Genomic DNA, 25611 nt, shown 5'->3' on the forward strand with positions numbered 1-25611 from the left:
ATCCCTTTTTGAACACCTCCAGGGATGGTGACTCCACCACCTCCCTGGGCAGCACATTCCAATGATCAATTCCTCTTGCTGGGAAGAACTTTCTCCTCACCTCCAGCCTAAACTTCCCCTGGTGCAGCTTGAGACTGTGTCCTCTGCAAACATCTGAAGTGCTGAAAAAAGGCACAGGGACCCCCTCTGAGGAATTTTATTTACCTGAACCCTGTGCCACCTTGACAGAAGTTTCATGAAGGCAACCAAGAGGAGTGAGTAGAGGAAGCTTTGTTAGCTGAAGATGGTTGTTGAAAGCACAAATGTACCACATTGTGCTCCTGGTTAAAGGCTGGGAAATGGATACCTACTATTTAATCTTCTCACACAGGTCAGCCAGAAGGGGAAAGGCACACATACTTGATAACTCTGGGAAGCTCTTCTGGAGGGGAAGAAAATAAAGGAAGATGGATGCATCAGTTCACAGCAGTGATGTGGCTTGGGATACTCACTGTTAGTAATGCCCAGAGCTAAGTCACAGAGTCACAGAATCAACCAGGTTGGAAAAGACCTCAGAGATCATTAAGTCCAACCTATATAAGGCAGGTATTTTCTGCCTAAAAACCCAGACTCACAGAACATGTCTGGTTGGAAGAGACTTCCAAGCTCATCCAGCCCAGCCCTCAGCCCAGCACTGAAGGGACAACACTAAACCATGTCCCTAAGCACCAGCTCCACAGGCTGCTGGAACACCCCCAGGAAGCAGAGGAGCCTGAGGGGTGCCCTCATTCATGTTGATAAAGGTGTGCAGGGCAGTGTCAGGAGGATGGAGCCAGGCTCTGCTCAGGGATGTCCAAGGACAGGACAAGGGGCAGTGGGTGCAAGCTGGAGCAGAGGAGGTGCCACAGGAACATAAGGAGAAACTTTTTCCCTGTGAGGGTGCCAGAGCCCTGGAGCAGGCTGCCCAGAGAGGTTGTGGAGTCTCCTTCTGTGGAGACTTTCCATCCCTGTCTGGCTGCATTCCTGTGTGACCTGTGCTCTGGCAGGGGGTTGGACTTGATGATCTCTGCAGGCCCCTAACATCCTGTGATCCTGTGACCTGATGATCTTGAAGGTCTCTTCCAAACAAAACCATCCTATGGCCAGGTAGGCAGTGTGCAAGCAGCATGCCAGCTGTGCTCAGAGAGCTTTGCAAACCTCTCTGTGCCTTCCTGGAGAGAGGAAAGCAACCACTTCCCCCACCTCCTCCATGCAGGACTAATCCCAGCACTGCTTACTGAGGCACCAGAGGCTCTTGCAGCTTTTCATCAGGCTAAGATTTGCAGCGTCTTCATCTGAGCTGTTGGCTTTTCACTTCAGCCCAAGTCACAGCGTGCAAAGCCTTTGAAGTTAAGGCAACTGGAGCTGAAAATGCTCCAGAAAGACAAACTACAGGGCTTGCATGAAACAAATACCTAAATAAAGCCTCTTTTCATTCTGCACACAGGCTGTGTGTGAAGTCTGCTCTTTGCTGTCAGTGGAATACAGTCTCTCATGCCTTTTTTTTTGTCTCAGAGAGTCACTTGAAAATTGCTACTGACTGGACCTCCTTTAGTTTCAAAGGAAAACTATCCTGCAGGCCCAGGGACTGCCTGAGCCTGGTGGGAAGAGCTGCCATGAGGGTGCTCTGGGTGATGTCATGCTGCAGCAGCATCCCAGAGCACAGCAGCCTCTGGGTCCCCCACAGAATATAGAATACAGAGTTAACCAGGTTGGAAAAGATCATCCAGTCCAACCTATCACCCAACACCATCTCATCAACTAAACCATGGCACCAAGTGCCTCAGCCAGGCTCTTCTTAAACACCTCCAGTGATGGGGACTCCACCAACTCCCTGGGCAGCACATTCCCATGGCCAATCTCTCTTGCTGGGAAGAATTTCCTCCTCACCTCCAGCCTAAACCTCCCCTGGCACAGCTTGAGACTGTGTCCTCTTGTTCTGGTGCTGCTTGCCTGGGAGAAGAGACCAACCCCCACCTGGCTACAACCTCCCTTCAGGGAGTTGTAGAGAGCAAGAAGGTCTCCCCTGAGCCTCCTCTTCTCCAGGCTGAGCAACCCCAGCTCCCTCAGCCTCTCCTCCCAGGGCTGTGCTCCAGACCCCTCCCCAGCTTTGTTGCCCTTCTCTGGACACCTTCCAGCAACTCAACATCTTTCCTAAACTGGGCATGTGGGACAGTGAGGTCTGGAATTAATGCTTGAGAGTATGAGGAGAGCAGCTCTTCTACTCTCTGAGGGGGACTTGGACTACTCTCAAGATGCTACAAGGAGCACAGATTTTTTTCCTAAATGGATAAACTCTGTGTAAGTGAGAGAGCACTCAAGCACAGGGGAGCAGGCTGCCCAGGGAAGTGGTGGAGTCACCACCCCTGGAGGTATTTAAAAGACACAGAGATATGGTGCTGGTTTAGTGGTTGGTCTTGATGACCTTAAAGGTCTCTTCCAACCAAAATGATTCTGTGGTTCTATAACAGAGCAGCTTTGAGGATCTGGGAGAATAGAGGCAAACTGGAAGGAGATCCCATTACACCCAGAGATTGGTGCCAACCATGCCACTCTACCCAGAAGAGCCTGAAAGGAGGTGGTGCACACAGCCCATGAAGGCCAGACCAGACCAGCAACGCAAGGGGTACAGCCTGGCATGCCAGGGGTAGAAGAACATGAGGGGGTAACTACCTGAAGGGAGGTTGTAGCCAGGTGGGGGTTGGTCTCTTCTCCCAGGCAACCAGCACCAGAACAAGAGGACACAGTCTCAAGCTGTGCCAGGGGAGGGTTAGGCTGGATGTTAGGAAGAAATTCTTCCCAGCAAGAGAGATTGGCCATTGGAATGTGCTGCCCAGGGAGGTGGTGGAGTCACCATCCCTGGAGGTGTTTATAAGAGCCTGGCTGAGGCACTTGGTGCCATGGTTTAGTTGATTAGATGGTGTTGGGTGCTAGGTTGGACTCAATGATCTCTGAGGTCTTTTCCAACATGGTTAATTCTAGTCTAGTCTAGTCTAGTCTATCCTGTGGCTGACCTCTCTTTATCCCCACACTTCATCCCAGGCTCTGCCTGACAGAGAGGACCCCCCTCAGAGCATCTCTCTGCAGGTATTAATGTGGAGACTTGCCATGGGGATTAAAACTTCCATGCAATATGAGTGGAAATCTCAGGCCCTCAGCAGCAGAGCACCGAACAGGAAGGGAAATGAATCAGATCCTGCTGGCTGCTGTGCTGCAGGAGCCCAGAGCCATCTCTCCAGCACGTGGTTTGTTTCCCTGGCTTGGTAATTTGGCGCTTGCCCAAAGGCTAATTAGGCACCTCAGTTTTCACTTTTGTGAGTAGCATCACAGTCAGGATTCAGGAAGAAGCAATATCAGTAATTTCTTCCCTAACAGCAACAGCATTAGCCTGCATTAAGTGCCTGAAGACAACTGCAAGCCAGCTCTGTGGCTGAGCTGACTCACAGAAGTGAACCAAGCCAGCAGGATCAAAGTTGCCTTTCCCTTCCCTGCTGCCCTTTGGAGATCTTTTATAAACCTGAAAACTGGTGGACGTGGAAAGGTCTCCAATCCCAAGCTTCCAAATTTGGAGGCAAAAGTAGCCTCTCAAAAAAAACAAAAGAAAGATGCAGGATTTGCCAGTCAGGCCATTGCTTGAGGCTCAGACAAGCCCTAAGTGCTCAAGCCACACTGCTCTGAGGCACTGGCTGAGCTCATGAGACTCCACTCCTACGTGGGCAAGGGAGGGAAGCATGAAACAAGGAGGAACTAAAATAATCCTTTCAAGAAGTTGGAAGGAAGGTTCTGTGAATGGAAAAGCACAGGATGAGACAGGGTAGGAAATTCCTGCCCAGAGAGGTTGTGAAGCCTCCTTCTCTGGAGACTTTCAAAGGCAGCCTGGACATGATTCTGTGTGACCTGCCCTAGGTGACCCTGCTTTGGCAGGGGGGTTGGACCCCATGATCTCTGGAGGTCCCTTCCAACCCCTAATGCTCTGTCATTCTGTGAATCTAACCAAAACCTAAATCAGGTTGGTTTTTTAAGGCTGGCAGCCCCATCAAAGGTGAGTTGGGCTAGGCTTGGTGTGGAGCTGCACTGTGGAGCTCACAGATTGCAACCTCAGCTCATGTGTGAACTTCAGACACAAATTTATGTCTTGGATCAATCATAGAATCACAGAATTGTCAGGGTTGGAAGGGACCTCAAGGATCAGCCAGTTTCAACCCCCTGCCATGGCCTGGGACATCTCACACTACAGCAGCTTGCTCACAGCCAGCCTGGCTGCAAAAACCTCCAGGCATGAGGCTTCCACCACCTCCCTGGGCAACCTGTGCCAGTCTCTCACCACCCTCATGGGGAACAACTTCTTCCTAACATCCAATCTCAATCTACCCATTTCTAGTTTTGTTCCATTCCCCCCAGTCCTATCACTCCCTGACAGCCTCAAAAGTCCCTCCCCACCTTTCTTGTAGCCCCCTTCAGATCCTGGAAGGCCACAATTAGGTCTCCTTGGAGCCTTCTCTTCTCCAGACTGAACAGCCCCAAGTCCCTCAGTCTGTCCCCATAGCAGAGCAGCTCCAGCCCTCTGCTCATGCAGATATTTAACCCTACTCTACAAGCACTCTGCATTATTCATGATTGCTTTTTTTTTTAACAGTTCTTCCCATCATTTCATACTTCCTCTGCATCATCTCTCTCCTTCCTCCCAGTGTCACCTGATGGAGCAGATCCTCCACTGAGCCGGAGTGAGTTAGCATCCAGAGCAGTGAGGATCACTGAGCTCACAATTAGGCCAAAGGGAATGTGGACTTACTCCTGATAAAATGCAAGCACACTGCAAAGCATTCTGATGTCACTGATTTCTTACCAGATTCTTGGACTTCTTCACAACCCTTTTTGCTTTCTTGATTGCAGTAACCAGCCCCTCCTAGGAGACAAGAGCCACACATGAGAAAATCCAAACAGCCAAGCTTCACAGGATGCCACCAATTTTTCTCCCCATTTCCTACCTTTGCTTTTTTAATAGATCAGGCCAGAGCACAGCTATGATGTATGAGTCCACAGGCTCAACATTAGTTACTCTTTATTGGACTAACAACCAATTTCCCAAGTGTTCCCTGTGAGACTCCAGCTGCAAGAATTCCATCCTTTTGGTTTTTTCCCTCTCTAGGGCATCATTTCTTTCCTAAGGAAAAGTCCAAAATCAGCTGAAGAGATGAGATTCATATCCACAGAATCACAGAATCAGCCAGGTTGGAAGAGACCTCCAAAACCATCAAGTCCAACCTATCACCCAACCCTATCTAATCAACCAGAGCATGGCATCAAGTGCCTCATCCAGGCTCTTCTTAAACACCTCCAGGGACACTGACCTCATCCCCTCCCTGGGCAGCACATTCCAGTGGCCAATCTCTCTTGCTGGGAAGAACTACTTTCTGAGATCAAGCCTAAACTTCCCCCTGAGCACCTTGTGTCCTCTTCTTCTGTCACAAGTTGCCTGGGACAAGAGTCCAATCCCCACCTGGCTGCAACCCCTCTGCCATGGGCAGGGACACCTCACACTACAGCAGCTTGCTCACAGCCACAGCCAGCCTGGCTGCAAAAACCTCCAGGGGTGAGGCTTCCACCACCTCCCTGGGCAACCTGTGCCAGTCTCTCACCACCCTCATGGGGAACAACTTCTTCCTAACATCCAATCTCAATCTCCCCATTTCTAGTCTTGCTCCATTCCCCCCAGTCCTATCACTCCCTGACACCCTCACAAGTCTCTCACTCTTCCCTTCCATAGTCTCACTAGAGTAACATCACAGGACCAGAACAAAATAACTGACTGCAAAAGCAGCTACACCTTGATATTTGCCACCTTAAAGGCAATTAGAACCTGAAGATGAGGCTGCCTTATAAGGACAAGTTACCCTCCATTCCTTTTGCTCCCTCCAGCAGTACAAACATGATCCTAATTCTGGGAAAATGGGCATCCAGGAGTCCAAATGAATAAATGAAGCACCTGAAAATCAATAGAGTTGAACAAAACAGTCATTAGTATTAAAGTCTTGTTCAAACACTTGGCAGGGGACTGAGCCAACATTTGCAGGCTCATATAACTGAAGTGATCAATCAAATTACAAAGCAAAGAAGCCAATGTAAGGTAAACTGCATTTTATGTGTCTGTGTCTCTGGCTGTATATAATTTTTTCCCCATCCATAATCCATCTTTACTCAGTCTGACTTGTCACAGAGTTACAGTGGGCAATTTATCAACCACTTGAGCATGAACTCTAAGCACTGCTCTTCTCCTCCCATTTTCTGCAGCCTCCCTGTGCTGTCTCAGGACAGCAGGCAAGCAGAAAGCAGAGGGCACAGTCAGGGCAGAAAAATGGCTTTGTTGGTAGGGTTCCCTTATCCCTGGTGAGAAACAAATCCACCTTGACAGAAAGGGATGCAACTACCACTTGGAAGGGAGAGGTTCTGTTGAGTCACTCACACAGGATTTCTGTAGGAACCCATCTGATGAAGTCTGGGCAAGATCCTGAGTGAATCAAGTCAGTGTGGGCTCTCTCTGCTGCCTGGCTGCACATTCATATAGCTCTGTGTTGGCATATCAAGGTAGCAGAGCAGTCCTATGGGGCACACATCTGCTATGAAAGGAATTCCTGGAAGCCAAGTAAGCATTTCTCCAGGCCTTGGGGAACTACTGGCAGAATGGAGTCCGTCTATGAGAGGAGCCACAGCTCAGTGAAGCTCATAAAAAGGCCCTGATGGCTTTCAGTGACTGATGAGCCCCTATGTAAAGCATCTTAGGAAATCAAAGGTGTCTTTATCCATCCAGATGCAGGGGAGGAGATCACCAAAAAGAAGTGCCTAAGTGAATCACTTGCTTCTTGGTACTGCCAAACACTCCCCATCACTCACAGCTTTCAGTGTGATGGGGGCTGGATGATGACTGGAAAGAAAAACAAGGAAAGAGAGTGGTACTGGTGAGGCACTGTCTCCAGTCCCCCACTGCAAGAGATCTTGAGGTGCTGGAGCAGGTCCAGAGGAGAGCAACCAGACTGGGGAAGGGACTGGAGGGAAAGGCTGATGAGGAGAGGCTGAGGGAACTGGGGATGTTCAGCCTGGAGGAGACTCAGGGGAGACCTTATCACACTCCACAACTACCTGAAGGGAAGTTGTAGGCAGGTGGAGTTCAGGCTCTACTCCCAGGCACCTTGTGGCAAGACCAGAGGGCATGGCCTGAAGCTGTGCCAGGGGAGGGTTAGGCTGGATGTTAGGAAGCATTTCCTAATGGAAAGGGGAATTGGACACTGGAATGTGCTGCCCAGGGAGGTGATGGAGTTGCTACCCCTGGAGGTGTTTAAGGCAAGATTGGATGTGGCACTGAGTGCCATGGTCTGGTCCATGTGGTGGTGTTAGGTCACAGGCTGGACTTGATGATCTCTGAGGTCTGCTCCAGCCTCAATAATTCTGTGATTCTGTGGAAAACCCCCTCCCCAAACAAACATTTTAGCCACCTTTGCAGGTATGCATGTGTTGGGTCTAGGTTTCCTGAAAGAGTCTGTGCTCCAAATGTTGAGGTTTGTTGCACAGGCAAGGCATGTGCACTGGGAGATGCTCAGCTCCAGCTTAAAAGACCTTCCATATCCTTTAGCTTTGAAAAAAACCCAACAGTGGAAACCCAACTCACCTTTGGAGGAGGGTAGAGATGACAAAGTGGCTGTCCTGGGTCCTGTTCACACAGCTTCAAGGAGTGGCAGACCACGTCGGCATTCATTTCCCTGTCTATGCTGAAAGAAGTGGTGTGAAAACAAAGGCTGCTGTGTTTTTCTGGGTGCTTGAAAGTAGAATCTGTTTCCTTGGGAAGCTTGCAGCCCAGAAGGCAAATCACATCCTGGGCTGCAGCACAAGATGTGTTGCCAGCAGATCCAGAGAGGTGATTCTGCCACTTTGCTGTGGTCTGGGGAGACCTTGCCTGGAGTACTGCAGCCAGCTCTGGAGCCCTCAGTATAGGAAGGACATGGACCTGATGGAGCAGGTCCAGAGGAGGACCATGAGAATGATCAGGGGCTTGGAGCACCTCTGCTATGAGCACAGGCTGAGGGAACCCTGGAGAGAAGGCTCCAGTGAGACCTAATAGCAGCCATCCCATACCTGAAGGAGCTACAAGAAGGATGGAGAGAGAGAGACTGTTTGCAAAGGCCTGCAGGGACAGGACAAGGAGCAATGGTCTCAAGCTGGAGAAGAGCAGATTTAGATTGGATGTTAGGAACAAGCTCTTCAGTATGAGGGTGGTGGAACGCTGGAACAGGTTGCCCAGGGAGCTGGTTGAGGTCTCTTCCCTGGAGATATACAAGGTGAGGCTCAACAGGGCTCTGGGCAGCCTGATCTAGATGGGGATGTCCTTGCTGACTGCTGGGACGTTGGACTGGATGAGCTTTGGAGATCCCTTAGAATAGAATGGAATGAAATAGAGTGGAATGGAATAGAATAGAATAGACCAGGTTGGAAAAGACCTTCAAGATCATCAAGTCCAACCTATCATCCAACACCACCTAATCAACTAAACCACGGCACCAAGCACCCTACCAAGTCTCCTCCTAAACACCTCCAGTGATGGTGACTCCACCACCTCTCCAGGCAGCCCATTCCAATGGGCAATCACTCTCTCTTCGTAGAACTTCTTCCTAACCTCCAGCCTAAACCTCCCCCTGGTGCAGCCTGAGACTGTGTCCTCTTGTTCTGGTGCTGCTTGCCTGGGAGAAGAGACCAACCCCCACCTGTCCACAACCTCCCTTCTTGCCTGGAGCATTGATTCTATGATTCTAAATCTCCCCAACACCAAACAACAACCTCAGCTGGCTTCCCTGTGGCCCATAAGCACTGCTCAGGAGTGTGTTGGGTGCTAATGATTTCCTGCCACACCATCCTGTTCAGCATTTACAATTGGCCCTCAGGATGGTGAGAAAGCACAGCGCTGTATAGGCAGCAGCTGAATCAAATGCATCATGACTTGCTCTGGTTTTTAATCAATCCTAATCCTGACAAAGACTTAAAGGTTGAAGTTAATGCACATGCAATTTGGCACATAGGAAGGCTCAGTCATTAGCTCAAGAAAACAACCAGAAATCCTTCAAAGATCCTTAACCTTTAATCCCCAAGCACAAGTGCTAAGACTGCTTCGTTCTTTTTGGGACACACCCCTGGGCTAATGAGGAATTAACTTAAAATGTTTGATTACAGCACTTCCTTAGTCCTGCAAGCACTTGGCAGTCCCTTTGGCTAGTTTTAAAAACACAAGCAAAAACCCTGGGGAGGAAGAAGGTCTATCAAAAGCTTTGTTAATTACACTAAGAACTTTCAAAGAGGAATAAAATGACCTACATTTGAGTTGTTGAAATCACTTGCATTACTGAGCAGGCTTCCCCAAGAGCGTGGCTCAAGGTCTGGGCTGAGAGTGTGTAGGGGCTGACAATTAGAAAGCTTGATGAATGGGCAGAGGGCTGGAGCACCTCTCCTGTGAGGACAGACTGAGGGACTTGGGGCTGTTCAGCCTGGAGAAGAGAAGGCTCCCAGGAGACCTAATTGTGGCCTTCCAGGATCTGAAGGGGGCTCCAAGAAAGCTGGGGAGGGACTTTTGAGGGTGTCAGGGAGTGATAGGACTGGGGGCAATGGAGCAAAACTAGAAATGGGTAGATTCAGATTGGAAGCGAGGAAGAAGTTGTTCCTCATGAGGGTGGTGAGAGACTGGCACAGGTTGCCCAGGGAGGTGGTGGAAGCCTCATGCCTGGAGGTTTTTGCAGCCAGGCTGGCTGTGGCTGTGAGCAAGCTGCTGTAGTGTGAGGTGTCCCTGGCCATGGCAGGGGGCTTGGAACTGGCTGATCCTTGAGATCCCTTCCAACCCTAACCATTCTGTCATTCTATTAATAAAGGCAAAGGGAAGGAAAGAGTCAAGTGTGGCAGCAATGTGACTGTGGAAGCTGTCTCACTCACACAGGAGTTATTCAGATTCCTCCCTCAGCCAAAGCAGCTGAATTTCAAAAGGGTAATTCCTTCAGGTGGGGCTGATCATAGAATCATAGAATTGTCAGGGTTGGAAGGGACCTCAAGGATCAGCCAGTTCCAACCCCCCTGCCATGGCCAGGGACACCTCACACTACAGCAGCTTGCTCACAGCCACAGCCAGCCTGGCTGCAAAAACCTCCAGGGGTGAGGCTGCCACCACCTCCCTGGGAGGTGGTGGAGAGATCTGAGGTTCAAATGGAATATGGATATGGTTCCCAGTGGCAACCTGTGTTTAGTCACTCAGGAGTACCTGTGCCAAATACCAGAGCAGGGTATGAGGCTGAAGCACCTCTCCTTTAATCATCATAATGTGACTTTAAGAATGAAACCCCTGTGCTTCAGTCCAAGGGCTCATGCAGAACAAAGTGAGCAAGGACCTGGGGGGACACAAGCAATACTTACAGTTCAGCTATGTGTGGTCCATAGAGTTCAGCCAGTACATAACAGAAGCCTTGGAGTTTTTCTGGAAAGCACAGGTTTTTAAGAGTCATTAAGCATGATGAAACTGGCTTGGTAACAGTCAAAATGCAGCAGGAGTTGGCTCATTAAGCTGAATGCTGATTTATCTTAGGGGAAGCCATGTGAATCTATGACCTCAGCAGAGCAGCAGGGAAGAGGAAAACCTGGGTTTCTCACCTTGCCTAAAGCCCTGCTCTGGCTTGAGGCAAGCCCCATGATAAAGACTAAAGAGGAGAAGCAGCGTTTGTGATGTGCTGGCACCAGGGAAACCTCCAAAGAAATCATACCTGCTGCAGCATTTCCTCAGCAGTTTAAAACAAACAACTCAGTGGGTTTGCAAGAAGGAAGAAAACAAAGAAAGAGCAGAGAGTTGTGCAGGGCTTGAGGCTGCTGTGAGAGCTGCCTCAGAGCTTCTAGGGCTCTGAATCATACAATCATAGAATCATAGCATCAACCAGGTTGGAAAAGACTTCAGAGATCATCAAGTCCAACCTACCACCTAATACCTAACACCTCCTGACAACTGAACCATGGCACCAAGTGCCACATCCAAGCCTTTTTTGAACACCTCCAGTGATGGTGACTCCACCACCTCCCTGGGCAGCACATTCCAATGGCCAATCTCTCTTGCTGGGAAGAATTTCTTCCTAACATTCAGCCTGAACCTCCCCTGGCACAGCTTGAGACTGTGTCCTCTTGTTCTGGTGCTGCTTGCCTGGGAGAAGAGACCAACCCCCACCTGGCTACAACCTCCCTTCAGGTAGCTGTAGAGAACAATAAGGTCTCCCCTGAGCCTCCTCTTCTGCGGGCTAAGCAACCCCAGCTCCCTCAGCCTCTCCTCCCAGGGCTGTGCTCCAGACCCCTCCCCAGCTTTGTTGCCCTTCTCTGGACACCTTCCAGCATCTCAACATCCTTCTTAAATTGAGGGGCCCAGACCTGGATTGGGCTCTATGCAATCTGAAGATTGAAGATGTCCCTGCTCACTGCAAAGGGGGGTCGAATTGGATGGCATTTAAAAGTCCCTTCTAGCCCAAAACATTCTATGATGAGACAGGTTAGCAGAGATTCCTTTAAGGCATTCTGGCAAAGACAAGTTGTCTCTCCACCCAAGCAAAGATGCTTGTGGGAGAGATCAGGGGGCTGAATACAGGTGGAGAATGATGATGGTGATGCAGGAGAAAGGAGGTGATTCTTCCCCTCTACTCTGCTCTGGTGAGACCCCACCTGCAGCACTGTGTCCAGTTCTGGAGCCTCTGTCACAGGAAGGATCTGGAGGTGCTGGAAGGTGTCCAGAGAAGGGCCATGAGGATGAGCAGAGGGCTGGAGCTGCTCTGCTATGAGGACAGACTGAGGGAGTTGGGGTTGTGCAGTCTGGAGAAGAGAAGATTCCCAGGAGACCTAATTGTGGCCTTCCTGGATCTGAAGGAGGCTCCAAGAAAGCTGGGGAAGGACTTTGGAAGGTGTCAGGCAGTGATAGGACTGGGGGGAATGGAACTAAACTAGAAATGGGTAGATTCAGATTGGATGTTAGGAAGAAGTTGTTCCCCATGAGGGCAGTGAGAGACTGGCACAGGTTGCCCAGGGAGGTGGTGGAAGCCTCACCCCTGGAGGTTTTTGCAGCCAGGCTGGCTGTGGCTGTGAGCAAGCTGCTGTAGTGTGAGGTGTCCCTGCCCATGGCAGGGGGGTTGGAACTGGCTGATCCTTGAGGCTGATCCTTCCAACCCTGACAATTCTGTGATGCCCACCACCTCTCTGGGCAGCTCATTCTAATCCCTGACCACTCTTGCCATGAAAAAAGGTTTCCTACTGTCCAGTCTAACCCTACCCAGTCACAGCTTGAGGCCATTGCATCTTGTTCTGTCCCTAATTACCTGTGAGAAGAGACCAGCAGCAGCCTCTCCACAATCTCCTTTCAGGGAGTTGTAGACTCTCAGCTTCCTCTTTGCCACACTAACCATCCCCAGCTCCTTCAGTTGCTCCTCATCAGATTTATTCTCCAGGCCCTTCCCAGCTTCCTTGCCCTCCTCTGCCCTGGCTCCAGCCCCTCCACATCTCTCTTGTGCTGAGGTGCCCCAAACTGGACACAACACTCCAGGGGTGGCCTCCCCAGAGCTGAGTGCCAGGGGACAATCCCCTCCCTGCTCCTGCTGGCCACAGCATTGCTGATCCCAGCCAGGATGCCACTGGCTCCTTGTGAGCATCCAAAGGGTTGATTCCTGCTGGGTTGCAACGTTCCCCTCCCAGGAGAGGATGAATCAGGTTACTGCATAGCACCCACACAATCCATAGGATTTTTCACTCCTTTCAACTTCAGGGTCATCTTTCCCCCCTCCTGTTGGGTGTACCTCTGCACCTCATAGAAGCTAACTGGATTATACAGATTTCACTAAAGGGATAATAGGGTTTTGTGTGTGCAAAGAATGGCAGCTGGAAAGAAATATCTTGACATGTGAGCTGAACAAGGTCCACTGAGTGAATCATGGGCACAGAGCTAGCATGGGATATTCTAAAGAGGAAAATTGCCTTTTAATGGCAGGATCAGCGTTTCTAATTGTGACTTCATGGTTATGTGCCTGTAATTTAAAATGCTGAGGCTATCACTTACAGAATAGCAAGCAGACAAACATCATTCTGGCAATGAATTAATCCCAGCAATTACCTCCCTGCTCCATGCTGTGCAGGGAAACCCTCTCCTGGAAAGGAGGGAATTAATATTCTGCATTCATCTTGTGTGAAACTAGGGTCTAGGGAGCAAGGTGGCTTCTCAGGGAGACAATTTGTGGAGCCCTGCATAAATGACTTTGTAATTGAAGAGTCCTAAGTCAGCTTCACACATTCATAATGTTAAAAAAGACATGGAAGGGAGATTTGGTCTCTTGGAATCACAGAACTGTCAGGGCTGCAAGGGACCTCAAGGATCAGCCACTTCCAACCCCCCTGCCATGGCCAGGGACACCTCACACTACAGCAGCTTGCTCACAGCCACAGCCAGCCTGGCCTTCAAAACCTCCAGGGATGAGGCTTCCATCACCTCCCTGGGCAACCTGTGCCAGTCTCTCACCACCCTCATGGGGAACAACTTCTTCCTCACCCACCCAACTCTTTAACTCTTGAAGTGTGAAAGTGTTAAATGGAGAAGAGAAGGCTCTGAGGAGACCTAATTGTGGCCTTCCAGGATCTGAAGGGGGCTACAAGAAAGCTGGGGAGGGACTTTTGAGGGTGTCAGGGAGTGATAGGAGTGCAGGGAATGGAGCAAAACTAGAAATGGGTAGATTGAGATTGGATGTTAGGAAGCTTTACCAACATGAATGAGGTCACCTCTCAGTCTCCTCCTCTCCAAGCCACAGAACCCTCAGCTCCCTCAGTCTCCCCTCCTAAGGAAGATGTTGCACTCCCCAAATAGTTTCTGTGGCTCTGCACTGGGCTCTATCATGCAGTTCCCTGAGGTCCTTCTTGAACTGACAGCCCCAGAACTCCTTCAGCTACACCCCTTTGAGGTGCTTGCTGCACAAGAAGGGGATAAAGCTTTTCCAGCCCCCCACGTGTGGATTTTTCATGAGCAGAGGAACACAGCAGCACCATCATCACATGGGGTGCACGGTTTGGTACTTACCAGGGATGTAGTTGCACAGCCTCTCCATGGCTGCCTTTACTGTGCTGTTGTGCCACTGTGCAAGCTGCTCAATTACAGACACCACGAGCACACAGCCTTCAAACAAACAGAGAAACAAGAAGAGTGAATTCAGTTACTTGTGAAGTGCAACAAAGCACCTTATCACAGGCTCTCAGGAAGTTAGGTTTGGAGGGGACCTCCAGAGATCTTCCACCCAACCCCCCTGCCAGAGCTGGACCAGAGAATCCAGCACAGGTCACACAGGAACACATCCAGACAGGGCTGCAAAGGCTCCAGAGAAGGAGACTCCACAACCTCTGCTCCAGGGCTCTGTGACCCTCACAGTGAAGAAGTTCCTCCTCATGTTGAGGTGGAACTTCCTGTGCTGGAGTTTCCATCCATTGCCCCTTGTCCTAACCCAGGGTGCAACTGAGCAGAGCCTGTCCCCTGCCTCCTGATCCCCATCCCTCAGACATTAATAGACATTGATCAGATCCACTCTCAGTCTTCTCCAGACTGAACAGCCCCAGGGCTCTCAGCCTCTCCTCATCAGGCAGAGCTCCAGTCCCTTCAGCATCCTTGCAGCCCTCTGTTGGACTCTCTCTGCAGATCCCTATCCCTCCTGAATTGGGGAGCCCAGACCTGGATGCAATATTCCAAGAGAGGTCTCACCAGGGCAGAGCAGAGGGGGAGGAGAACCTCCCTGGATCTGCTGGACACACTTCTCTGAATGCCTCCCAGGACCCCATTGGCCTTCTTGGCCACCAGGGCACATTGCTGTCCCCCCTTCTGCCACAGAAGTTTTTCAGGCATCATTGGGCATTTGATTTCTAGAGATGCTCCATGGAAATTGAGTGTTCAAGGGAAAAAACCTCTTCAGATACTGGAAGGCCACAATTAGGTCTCCTGGGAGCCTTCTCCTCTCCAGACTGAACAACCCCACCTCCCTCAGTCTGTCCTCATAGCAGAGCTCATCCTCGTGGCCCTTCTCTGGACACCTTCCAGCCCCTCCAGATCCTTCCTGTAATAGAGGCTCCAGAACTGGACACAGTTCTCAGGTGGGATCTCACCAGAGCTCAGTAGAGGGGGAGAATGCTTCTCTTGCTGCAGCCCAGTCGAGGTGGGTATCTCAGGCATCCAGGAGACAAGCAGCCAGGACAGCATTTTACAGCAGCCTGAATAAAGATTTCTCTTGGAAATCCCTTGTAGCTGAACCTTGTTTCCCCCCACTCTGCAAGAAATCTCAGCTCTCAGGATTTGCTCTGGCCTAGTCTGGAACAGGAGGTGAGCTGCAGCATTTGGATGTGGCTGCAGACCCACCCTGACCTAGTCTGGAACAGGAGGTGAGCTGCAGCATTTGGATGTGGCTGCAGACCCACCCTGACCTCGTCTGGAACAGGAGGTGAGCTGCATGGGCATTTGGATGTGGCTTTCCCAAAGGCCAAGAGCATCAGTGTTCAGGAGCTCAGGCTGCAGGGTTTTCAGACTCTTCCAAGACAGCTTTGAAATTCCTTCCAAGTGTCCCTGCCTGTGTGCTGTTAAATCAAAGTGCTGTTTTCCCAACATAAATAACTCTGATGCTCCTAAGGATCAAGCAGCAAGTCAAAGAGGAGGTAATTCAATTGGAACTTGCTGTAAGACCAATATCCCTGAGCCTTCTGTAACTGCTTCTGCCCCAAATACAGCAATCCAGTGGAAATTACAGTGAAGCTGCCACCTCTTTTGCAGGGATAAAAGCCCACTTCTCCATACTTATTAAATAAAATGCTCACTCAAAGCACTCTGCAGAATGATTTATAAAGCATGCTCAGAGCCATTACCTCCAGTCAGCCTAAAAAGAATAGGAGAATAAATGGAGAGATACAACCAAGGAAAAAAAAAAACCCTTGAAGCAAGTCATGCCTTGTTCCCTCTCAACCCCAAAATAGCTGTGGGCTAGCCCAAGGAATTAACAATTAATTAAAGGACAATAGCTCATAAAGGTAAAAAAGAAGCAGAACAATAACCCCCCCCCCGTGAAACCGAAGGGCACATCCAAGGTGAAGGGCAAAGTGTGCTCAAGACTCAGGCTTAAAGAACAGTCCCAGGCCACCTGGTCCCTGGTTAACCACAAGCAGGTGCCTTAGCACAGCCTGATCCTGTCTCATGCCCCAGGCAATGCCAGGGCCAGTCCCAGGAGTATATTTGGATGAGGACACCCAGTTGAGGAGGGAGGCAGTAGAGGGGTGCAAGAGACTTCAGCTGTCTGAGCGCAAGCCGTGCCCTGCACTGGCCCCACAGACAGGGGCATGGAGTAGATGATCTTTGGAGGTCACTTCCAACCCAAACCATTCTATGATGCTATGAGAACAGACCCAGACCTTGGTTTATTTGCAAGGTTAGCATGGGCACAGCCACACTGCACCAACTCCATCATTCAGAGCTAGGATGGCAGTGCATATCCTTGAGACAGCTGCAAACACATCTAAATGGCACAGGTTGGACCTTACAAGTTCCTATCATAAGGTCGAAAGTTCACAGAATCACAGAATCAGTAAGGTTGGAAAAGACCTCAGAGATCATCCAGTCCAACCTATCACCCAACACCATCTCATCAACTAAACCATGGCACCAAATGCCTCAGCCAGGCTCTTCTTAAACACTTCCAGGGACGGTGACTCCACCACCTCCCTGGGCAGCACATTCCAATGGCCAGTTACTCTTGCTGGGACTCTCTTGGTGAAGAACTTTCTCCTCACCTCCAGCCTAAACCTCCCCTGGCACAGCTTGAGTCTGTGTCCTCTTGTTCTGGTGCTGCTTGCCTGGGAGAAGAGACCAACCCCCACCTGGCTACAACCTCCCTTCAGGGAGTTGTAGAGAGCAAGAAGGTCTCCTCTGAGCCTCCTCTTCTCCAGGCTAAGCAACCCCAGCTCCCTCAGGGCTGTGCTCCAGACCCCTCCCCAGCCTCATTGCCCTTCTCTGGCCCCATTCAAGGTCATGTTATTAACACAGAGGAGCAGCTTGCAGACCACCCACACTACCCTTGCCCTGCCTTCTGTGTCTGGTTTGTTCATGCCAAGCAAGAATGTAGACTTTGTGATACTCTGGGCATCAGTAGAAAAGCACTTGCAGAGCTGCACCAGCCATTAGCAGCCGTTGCTTGTTTTCAGCTGAGTTGAAGTTGAGATGCCATTGATTTCTCCACCATGAGCTGGGCACACACAAAGCAGCCCAGACAGGCTGCACCAGCAGAGGGTTAACAAAGCTTTAAAATGTTTTTTTTTTTTTTTAAAAAAAAAGCTTAAAAGGTTTTAAAGAGTCTTTTCTAGGCCCACAAGACTGTCTTTAGAAACAACTGCCTGAAGGGAGGTTGTAGCCAGTTTGGGGTTGGGGAGGGGTCTGGAGCACAGCCCTGTGAGGAGAGGCTGAGGGAGCTGGGGTTGCTTAGCCTGGAGAAGAGGAGGCTCAGGGGAGACCTTAGTGCTCTCTACAACTACCTGAAGGGTGGCTGTAGCCAGGTGGGGATTGGTCTGGTCTCCCAGGCACCCAGCAGCAGAACAAGAGGACACAGTCTCAAGCTGTGCCAGGGGAAGTTTAGGCTGGAGGTGAGGAGAAAGTTCTCAGAAAGAGTAACTGGCCATTGGAATGTGCTGCCCAGGGAGGTGGTGGAGTCACCATCACTGGAGGTGTTTCAAAAAGGATTGGATGTGGCACTTGGAGCCATGGTTGAGTTAGTCAGGAGGTGTTGGGTGAGAGGTTGGACTTGGTGATCTCTGAGGTCTTTTCCAACCTTGTTGATTCTGTGATTCTCTGATTCTAAGTCGCAAGAAGCAGGTGCTGCTGTTGCTCTTCAATAACCCATTTCAGTGCCTTGACAGGCTGAAGGATGCTTCCTCTGGCAGAAATTCATTGCCATTATAAGGCCTAGCAGCCACTAGAAACTAGGCTCTGGCATTAATAAAAGGCCTGTCTCTTTTAGTGATGGTTTGTCCCATCTGCTATTAATTTCTAGGGAGATAAGAGAAAACCATAACCATTTTGCACAGCAGCAGTCATCTGAAAGCTCACACATCAGGCAGTACCTCTCCCCATGTGTTTGAAAATGGAGGGCAATAATAAAGTGACATTCCCAACAAGTTTGGGAGGGAGGGGGGGGAAAAAATATACTAAAATCATAACCCAGTAATGAAATCAGTGCTAGAGAAATTCATTCCTCAGCTGTGAAGCCTCTGGCAGTTTGAGCAGGCTATTTAACTTAATCCACTTCTGCTGCCTAGGTTTGAAAGGCTCTATAATTAGAATTATACCTAGGGATGTCAAGAGGTGTCTGGATAGCAAAAGCTGCCTCCCTAAGACTCAGATCTAAATACAGTTGTCTGAGCAAAACTCTTTTATATGGGATTGCTGGCAGCTGGCACATCTTCCTCTGCCATCCTTTGCTCAGGTTCCTGGGTGCTGGAGGCCTTTCTCACCCCTCCAGCCATAGCACTGTCCCCCAGATATACATTACAGTATCACAGTGTCACCAAGGTTGGAAGAGACCTCAAAGATCATCGAGTCCAACCTGTCACCACAGACCTCATGACTAGACCATGGCACCAAGTGCCACGTCCAGTCCCCTCTTGAACACCTCCAGGGATGGTGACTCCACCACCTCCCTGGGCAGCACATTCCAATGGTGAATGACTCTCTCTGTGAAGAGCTTTCTCCTCACCTCAAGCCTAAACTTCCCCTGGTGCAGCTTGAGACTGTGTCCTCTTGTTCTGGTGCTGGGTGCCTGGGAGAAGAGACCAACCCCCACCTGGCTACAGCCTCCCTTCAGGGAGTTGTAAAGAGCAAGAAGGTCTCCCCTGAGCCTCCTCTTCTCCAGGCTAAGCAATCCCAGCCTCTCCTCACAGGGCTGTGCTCCAGACCCCTCCCCAGCTTTGTTGCCCTTCTCTGGACACCTTCCAGCATCTCAACATCTTTTCTAAACTGAGGAGCCCAGAACTGGACACAGGACTCCAGGTGTGGCCTAACCAGTGCTGAGTCCAGGGCAGAATGACTTCCCTGCTCCTGCTGGCCACACTGTTCCTGTTGCAGGCCAGGATGCCACTGACCTTCTTGGCCACCTGGGCACACTGCTGGCCCATGTTCAGCTGCTGTCAACCAGTACCCCCAGGTCCCTCTCTTCCTGTACATCAACGTAAGTAAATCTTTGCTTGCCCTGTGAAATGGGCAGCACATTCCTCATTTAGCAAAGGGTCAAAGAGCAGAGTGCCTGACGGGCTCACTCATACACCATGTCTGACACAAACCAAAACAACAACATACAGCATCTTCTTCTCAGGATGCCCCACTGAAATTATCAGGTTGCACTTAGCAAAGGCTTCCCTGGGTCTTGTCCTGGAGCCATACTGCCAGTCAGTAACAAAAGCAGGAATGAAATCCAGACCCACCATCCAGCTCCCAAAGCAGTGCACAGAGCAGAAACTCACCAGCTTTACACCAGCCAAACCAGCTGTGTGGGCCACTGCATATAGGGAAAGCTTTTGCAGCCCTTTCATCTAGCACAAGGGAAAAGCAGAAGGATCTATGACATGCAAAGCATGCAGAAAGCCCAGAGGAAAGGGCTGAGCTGATTTCACTGCATGCAAAAAGGAGGAGGAACTTTTCCAGCCTGGGAAGGCAGGAAACACAGACAGAGGAAAAAGACTGTCAGATGTCAGGAAAATTCTTCTTGTGTCAGGGACTAAAAGACCATTAAGAGCAGGCTGGAGAGGGCTGGGAGTTGCTTAGGTGTACTACACCTACTCTTGTGGTGGGGAAGATTCCCATCAGGTCCTTTCCCCCTCACAGAATCAACCAGGTTGGAAGAGACCTCCAAGATCATCAAGTCCAACCTATCACCCAACCCTAACTAATCACCCAGACCATGGCACTAAGGGCCTCTTTTCATTCATTCTAAAAGGCAGTAGCATGAAATCCCTTTTCAGGTGGGGATGCTTTCCAGATGCTTTATTTTTACACCAAGGCAGTTTTGAAAAGACTTTGAATGAGGCAGCCAAATCTTCCAAGAAAATGGAACAGAAATTCTGTCGCTCTTTCTGTAGCTGCTGAGCCTGATTACAACTTCTGCCTAAATGTTCTCTAGCCCAGTTAAGTTTGCTGTGGAAAGAAGTCACCTCTTCTAGACAAGTAACAATCTCAAAGCAGAAATGTTTTGGCCAGCTTCCTGCTATCAGCTGTCTGAAATGATCAGCCAGCTTGGACTCATACTCCCCTCTCCTCCAGCCCTATTCCTTATCAGCATATAGGTGCCTTGCCAATAACACATATCCCAGCATCTGCTTAGGGCAGGGGAGTCCCTTGAAGCATCCAGCCACTTTCCCAGCATGACCAGAACATACTGGGGCAGATAGTGCTAACCTGGGGAGCACCACAAGTGATGACAGAAGAATCATAGAATGCTTTGGACTGGGAGAGATCTTCTAAACTCGTCTAGTCCAACCTCCCTGCGGTGAGCAGGGACATCCCCAGCTAGATCAGGCTGCTCAGAGACCTGTCCAACCTGACCTGGAATGTTTTCAGGGATGGGGAATCACCTCTCTGGGCAACCTGGGCCAGGGTTTTACCACTCTCAGTGGGAGGGAAGGAGGAAGGGAGGGAAGGAGGGGAGGGAGGGAAGGAGGGGAGGGAGGGAAGGAGGGGAGGGAGGGAAGGAGGGGAGGGAGGGAAGGAGGGGAGGGAGGGAAGGAGGGGAGGGAGGGAAGGAGGGGAGGGAGGGAAGGAGGGGAGGAAGGGAATAAAACCCCACACAACAACAAAAAAAAACAACACCAAAAGTTCTTACTTCTGTCTATTATAAATCTCTTATCTTCTAGTTTAAAAACACCAACCCTTGTCCTGTCACAACAGGCCCTGCCAAAGAGACTGCCCCCATCTTTCTTATAGGTCCCCTTTTAAGTACTGAAAGGCTGCAGCAAGGTCTCCCTGGAGCCTTCTCTTCTCCGGGCTGAACAACCCCAACTCTCTCAGCCTGTCCTCAGCAGCAGGGGTGAAATCAATAAAGGTTCCAGAACTGCCTTTTGTTCTCCTGTCACATCACTTCGGGAAGTGGGGATGCTTTCAGTGGAGAGGGCTTAATGGAAGAGATTTTCTGGGGTTTGTTACTGAAAGAATGTCCTTTTGCTGCCTTTAACTGCTAGCATAGCAATCTCCATCAGGCAGGTGGTACACACGGAGGAGGGATCACAAATGACTATTCAATGTGCAGCCACCTCATTTGCCCCAGCAAAGAGAGGCAAATAACTCTGAAAGCTCAGACACCTGGCCACACATTTCACTTGCATGAGAAAGCCAGTTTCTTCAAGGAAAAGAAAAAAAACTGTCCTCTGCATTTGGCAGTGGGAGCTTAGAGCTAGAAAAGCTTTCAGGTTGAAAAAGGCTTTTGAGATCATTGTCTCCAAGAGTTAACCCAGCGCTGCCAAGCCCACATGAAAAATGCTGCCTCCATCGACAAAGCCAAGAAGACTCAGAGGAAGCTCTCATGGCTCTCTCTCCCCCTGCCTTCCCAGATGGCAAACTGAGCCAGCAGGGTCTGGAGTAGAGCTGTTGAAAGGAAAATCACAGTTTTCCTCCTACAGCTGAAGCTGGTCTCAGCTTAATGTCTGCTCCTCAGAGCGCTGGTCACCAAATCAGTCGCGGGGACAGACGTTAGCCCTGCTCCGCGCCACGGCATGTGTATCCATCAGCTCCTCCATGCTTTCCCTTCCCCACTTGTGACAAGGAAGAGGCACAGATGGCTCCTCCATGTTGTCAAGAGTCACTCAAGAAAGCAGCTGATCAGTGAAACCCCAGAGGCAGCCAACTGGGCTAGCAATCAAGCAGCCCTCCCTACCCGGCCAGGCCAGACCTGCACAGGTTTAATGCTCTGCACGCTTCATTTTCAGCTGGCAGTTTGCAGAGGTGTGGACAGGCCTGAGTGGAGCTCACCTGCATGCTCTTAGCCAAAGGGACACCTCAGAGAGAGCAATTGTTCTGGGAGGCTTTTTTAGCGCTTCCCCACACACTGGGGAGAAGCTCAGCGGTCCCAGCAATGGGGCTGCCACAGCTGTCCTCCCCTTGGCAAGGGGCAAAAGAAAGCAGAGTTTATCTTGTGCAAGGCACCTTCAAAGCAGTGTGCAGTCACCTGAGGAATTCAGAGCCTAGCTGGGTCAATAGGATGGAAAGGGCAAACCATGTTCCCCTGACATCTGAAAAAGCAGCAGTGTGAAAATCCTAGAGGCAAGCAGGCTCACCACCCTTCTGCTGCCATCAGGGCCATAGCTGCCTACAGATCTCACCATGAAACCCCTCCACTTCCTCTGCTCTCTGCCAGCTGCTCAGTCCCTGCCTGTGTGCCTGTTGCCCCTAACCAGGCCAGTCCCTGACAGCCATTTCTGCTGTTCACAGCACGCTCTCCTTTTCCATCCATGGCTGACCCCAGGCAGCGGCTGTGCCCTGACTTCTCCCCAGTTTTGGTTCACTGCCTACATTTAGCCTCTACCTGGGGTTAAACATAGCAGCTGTTCTATCCCCTGATGACCCCTCCCCAGATGAGAAGGGGAATTAGGAAAAGGAGAGGGGACCCACGTGCTGAGATGGAAAGGGATTGAATGAAGCAGCAAAACTAACACCAAAGCCACTGTAAAGTGTTCAAAGTCATACTGAGCCCAGGGAATGTGTGGCAGACACAACAAAGGGGAAAGCAGTCCTTGGTAAGTGAGCCCCCCCAGGAATGGTCACCCTTGAGAGAAGGAGAAGGAGCCCCATCCCCAGACTTCCTCCTTTATACTGAGTGTTGCATGGATGGCACACAGCCTCCAGCTTGGCTCTGGCTGTCCCCCTGCCTGCTTAAGCTCCCAGCTGACTGCAGACTGCTAATGGCCTGCAGACTGTGGCTGGCCCAGGATCCTGTCCCAGTGAAACCAGGGCATCTACTCTGCCCTGCTGTGCCAAAATTTGCAGGGGTGCTGTGGGCAGCTCAGAATCGAGGCCAAGCCCTTTTTAAAATCAGGTCTAGGTTTATTATTTCTAATGGTGTCCCGTGAGCCACAGTGAAAGTAAGTTGGGGCTGAGAAGGAAATACTCCCTGCTGAAGGATGGAGACACAGCAAAAGTGCCTTGAAAAGCGAGAAGAGGACAAAATAAAATGTTTGATCACTTGCTGACAGAAAAGCTTCTCTCTAGGTACACAAAGCCTCACATCAAGGGCATTTCTGGTGCAGATACCCACAGCTTATGCTGGCTTTGGTGTTCCTGGGCTTGCTTTGGGAGTCACACAGCCCGATGAGGCTGTAAGACACTTCCAGCTGTAGCTGCTGTGGAGATCACCACAGTCACCAAAGTCACATGAGAAGGGATCTGCCAGAACATGCTCACCCCAGTTTAGTACCAGTGTGCTCATGAAAAAGAAAGGAAATGTGACAAAACAGCCCTGGTACCTTGGCCATCTGGAGGCTACCACCCAGCCCACAAAGCTGCCTGGCCCATGTATGGACCAACTGTTCTCAAGAAGAGCTTCCCAGGCAATGAAATCAGTGAGGAGACCGTGGGTGAGCCTGGTGGGGGGGAACTGTGCCTTCCTGCATCGTGAACCCAAGCAAATACTAGGACCCCACAACACCTCCAGGTCCCAGACCTACAGACACTAACCCCAGCTCTTTCAGACACCATTCCTTGCAGAGTGAACAACATGAACTTTGGGAAGCAGCCACTCGAAAACAAAACCATAAACCGGCTCCAGACCCCACGCTGGCCTTGCAAAATCTCCAGGGCTTATTTCAGCAAAGGCTGTGAGCACTTGGCAGCATAGCTGTTGAAATAGATAAAGGCAAGATTTATGAGGTGCACAGCACTTCTCAGCTCGCAGGTGGAGCAAGGAATGAACTAGTCCAGCAGGCAAACAAAACCTGGATACCTACCCACACAGGTGTGCCCTTTGTACAGCCCAGAGGGCAGCGAAGGAGCCGGTGGGTCATTGCCACAGGGCAGAGAGGAGGAAGAGGCAGCCTTCAGCAGGAGACAGAGGATGCAGGAGAAATTAAAGAATGTCTGTCTAGACCTCCTCATCCTAAGGAAGGGGGGAAAAAAAAGAAAGAAAGAAGAAATCAGGTGGGAAGGGCACATGTAGACCTGTACTCTTTCAATGCTCAGGGAACATCCTGCATCCTTGTCTCATCAGCAGCTGAAGACATTAGGAAACCTTTGCTCCTGGGTAGCTCTGTGGAAAGCAAGGACTGCTTCCCAGGCTGGGGCTCACACATCTAACACAATTAACAGAATCAATAAGGTTGGAAGAGCCCTCCAAGATCTGCCTTCTTACAGGGTGCACAGAGCAACCCCTTCTCACACATCCCAGGTGCCCTGCCTGCCCTTCACACCCCTCAGCCTCTCTCTGGCCATTCGAGGCTGCTGTGCAGCCACCCACCACAACTCAGCCGGTCCCCCACACACAGGCACCCTCTGACCCGGCTGGGAGGATGCCCCTTTGGCTCCCAGCCACAGTCCAAACCCCACGCGTCCCCACTGCCCCATTTGTGTCCCTTCCCAACCTGCTGGCCTGGGAGGACCAAGAAGGTGGCATGAACAGCTCTGGCTCAGCGTTCCTGTGTCTTCTGCAGCAGCAGCTGATGACTAACGACCTTAAACCACAGCAGCTGCCGGAGCCACTCAGCGTTAATAACGCAAGACACTCCCCTGCACAACTAGCATTGCAAAAGGGAAAAAAAACCACCACCAACTCCCCAAACCCTTCCCCCCACCCCTCACCGTCACTCCCCTGCCCTCCTCCGCAGGGGAGAAAAACAAATGGAAGTGTCTCTGGCTGCTTCGGCAAGATTTTCAAGCAGGGTTTCTGTCGGGAGGACTGGCATGAGAAAATGAAAGAAAGAGGCTGCTCAGGCTGGAGTCAGGGGGATGGGATGGAAGGATGGGGCTCCTACACTGGGGTTTCACCGGGGCTTGAGTTCTGCCGTGGGGATGAGAAGCTGCTGCTGGCTTAGGGGCAGCACTGGGAGCTGAACCCCTGCTCCCATCAGCCTCCAGCTGCCCGCGGGGCTTGAAAACTGCTGAGCTTTGCATGCTTTGGCAGGCACAACTCGAGGTTTTCCTGACTCTTTTGGGGTTTTGTTCCCCCCAGATAAGGCAGAAACCAGTCATCTCCCCAGCCTGAAGCCAAAGCGGAGAGTAAAACGTGCCTAAATGACATCGCTTCAGAGGTGGAACAAGTCTGAACAGCTAAATCCCAAGCACTGCAGATGCAAGGATGGCTTTAAGGATGCAGAGTACCACTGAGGTATTGGGGGTCCAAAGCTGCATTTCACCTCTGCCCTTTTTGTACAACCTTGGGCAAGTCTCTTTCCTCCCCAGCGAGCCACAGGTACTCATCTTTCCTTTCCACCCCTTGCCTGGCTCTTCCAGAAGCGGGCAGGCTGTTGGCATGGGTTGCCAAAGGGAGATCCAGAGAAGGGCAAAGAAGTTGG

At 50.7% G+C, this 25611-nt stretch overlaps 1 protein-coding gene across 1 annotated transcript in view; it reads right to left on the minus strand.

Moving 5' to 3' along the window:
• The window catches only part of AOAH (acyloxyacyl hydrolase), a 76344-nt gene extending 51007 nt beyond the window's left edge, over nucleotides 1-25337 (minus strand). The window contains exons 1-8 of the mRNA XM_054177091.1: nucleotides 25327-25337; nucleotides 24682-24834; nucleotides 24052-24200; nucleotides 14129-14224; nucleotides 10459-10519; nucleotides 7682-7781; nucleotides 4865-4924; nucleotides 351-421 (exon numbers count right to left, since the gene is read on the minus strand). Coding sequence (XP_054033066.1) covers nucleotides 351-421; nucleotides 4865-4924; nucleotides 7682-7781; nucleotides 10459-10519; nucleotides 14129-14224; nucleotides 24052-24200; nucleotides 24682-24834; nucleotides 25327-25337 — 701 coding nt within the window. The remainder of the gene's footprint in view (nucleotides 1-350; nucleotides 422-4864; nucleotides 4925-7681; nucleotides 7782-10458; nucleotides 10520-14128; nucleotides 14225-24051; nucleotides 24201-24681; nucleotides 24835-25326) is intronic.
• Nucleotides 25338-25611: the final 274 nt, after the last annotated feature.

This window comes from Dryobates pubescens, chromosome 38 (assembly GCF_014839835.1).
Source record: "Dryobates pubescens isolate bDryPub1 chromosome 38, bDryPub1.pri, whole genome shotgun sequence".
Classification (NCBI taxonomy): domain Eukaryota; kingdom Metazoa; phylum Chordata; class Aves; order Piciformes; family Picidae; genus Dryobates; species Dryobates pubescens.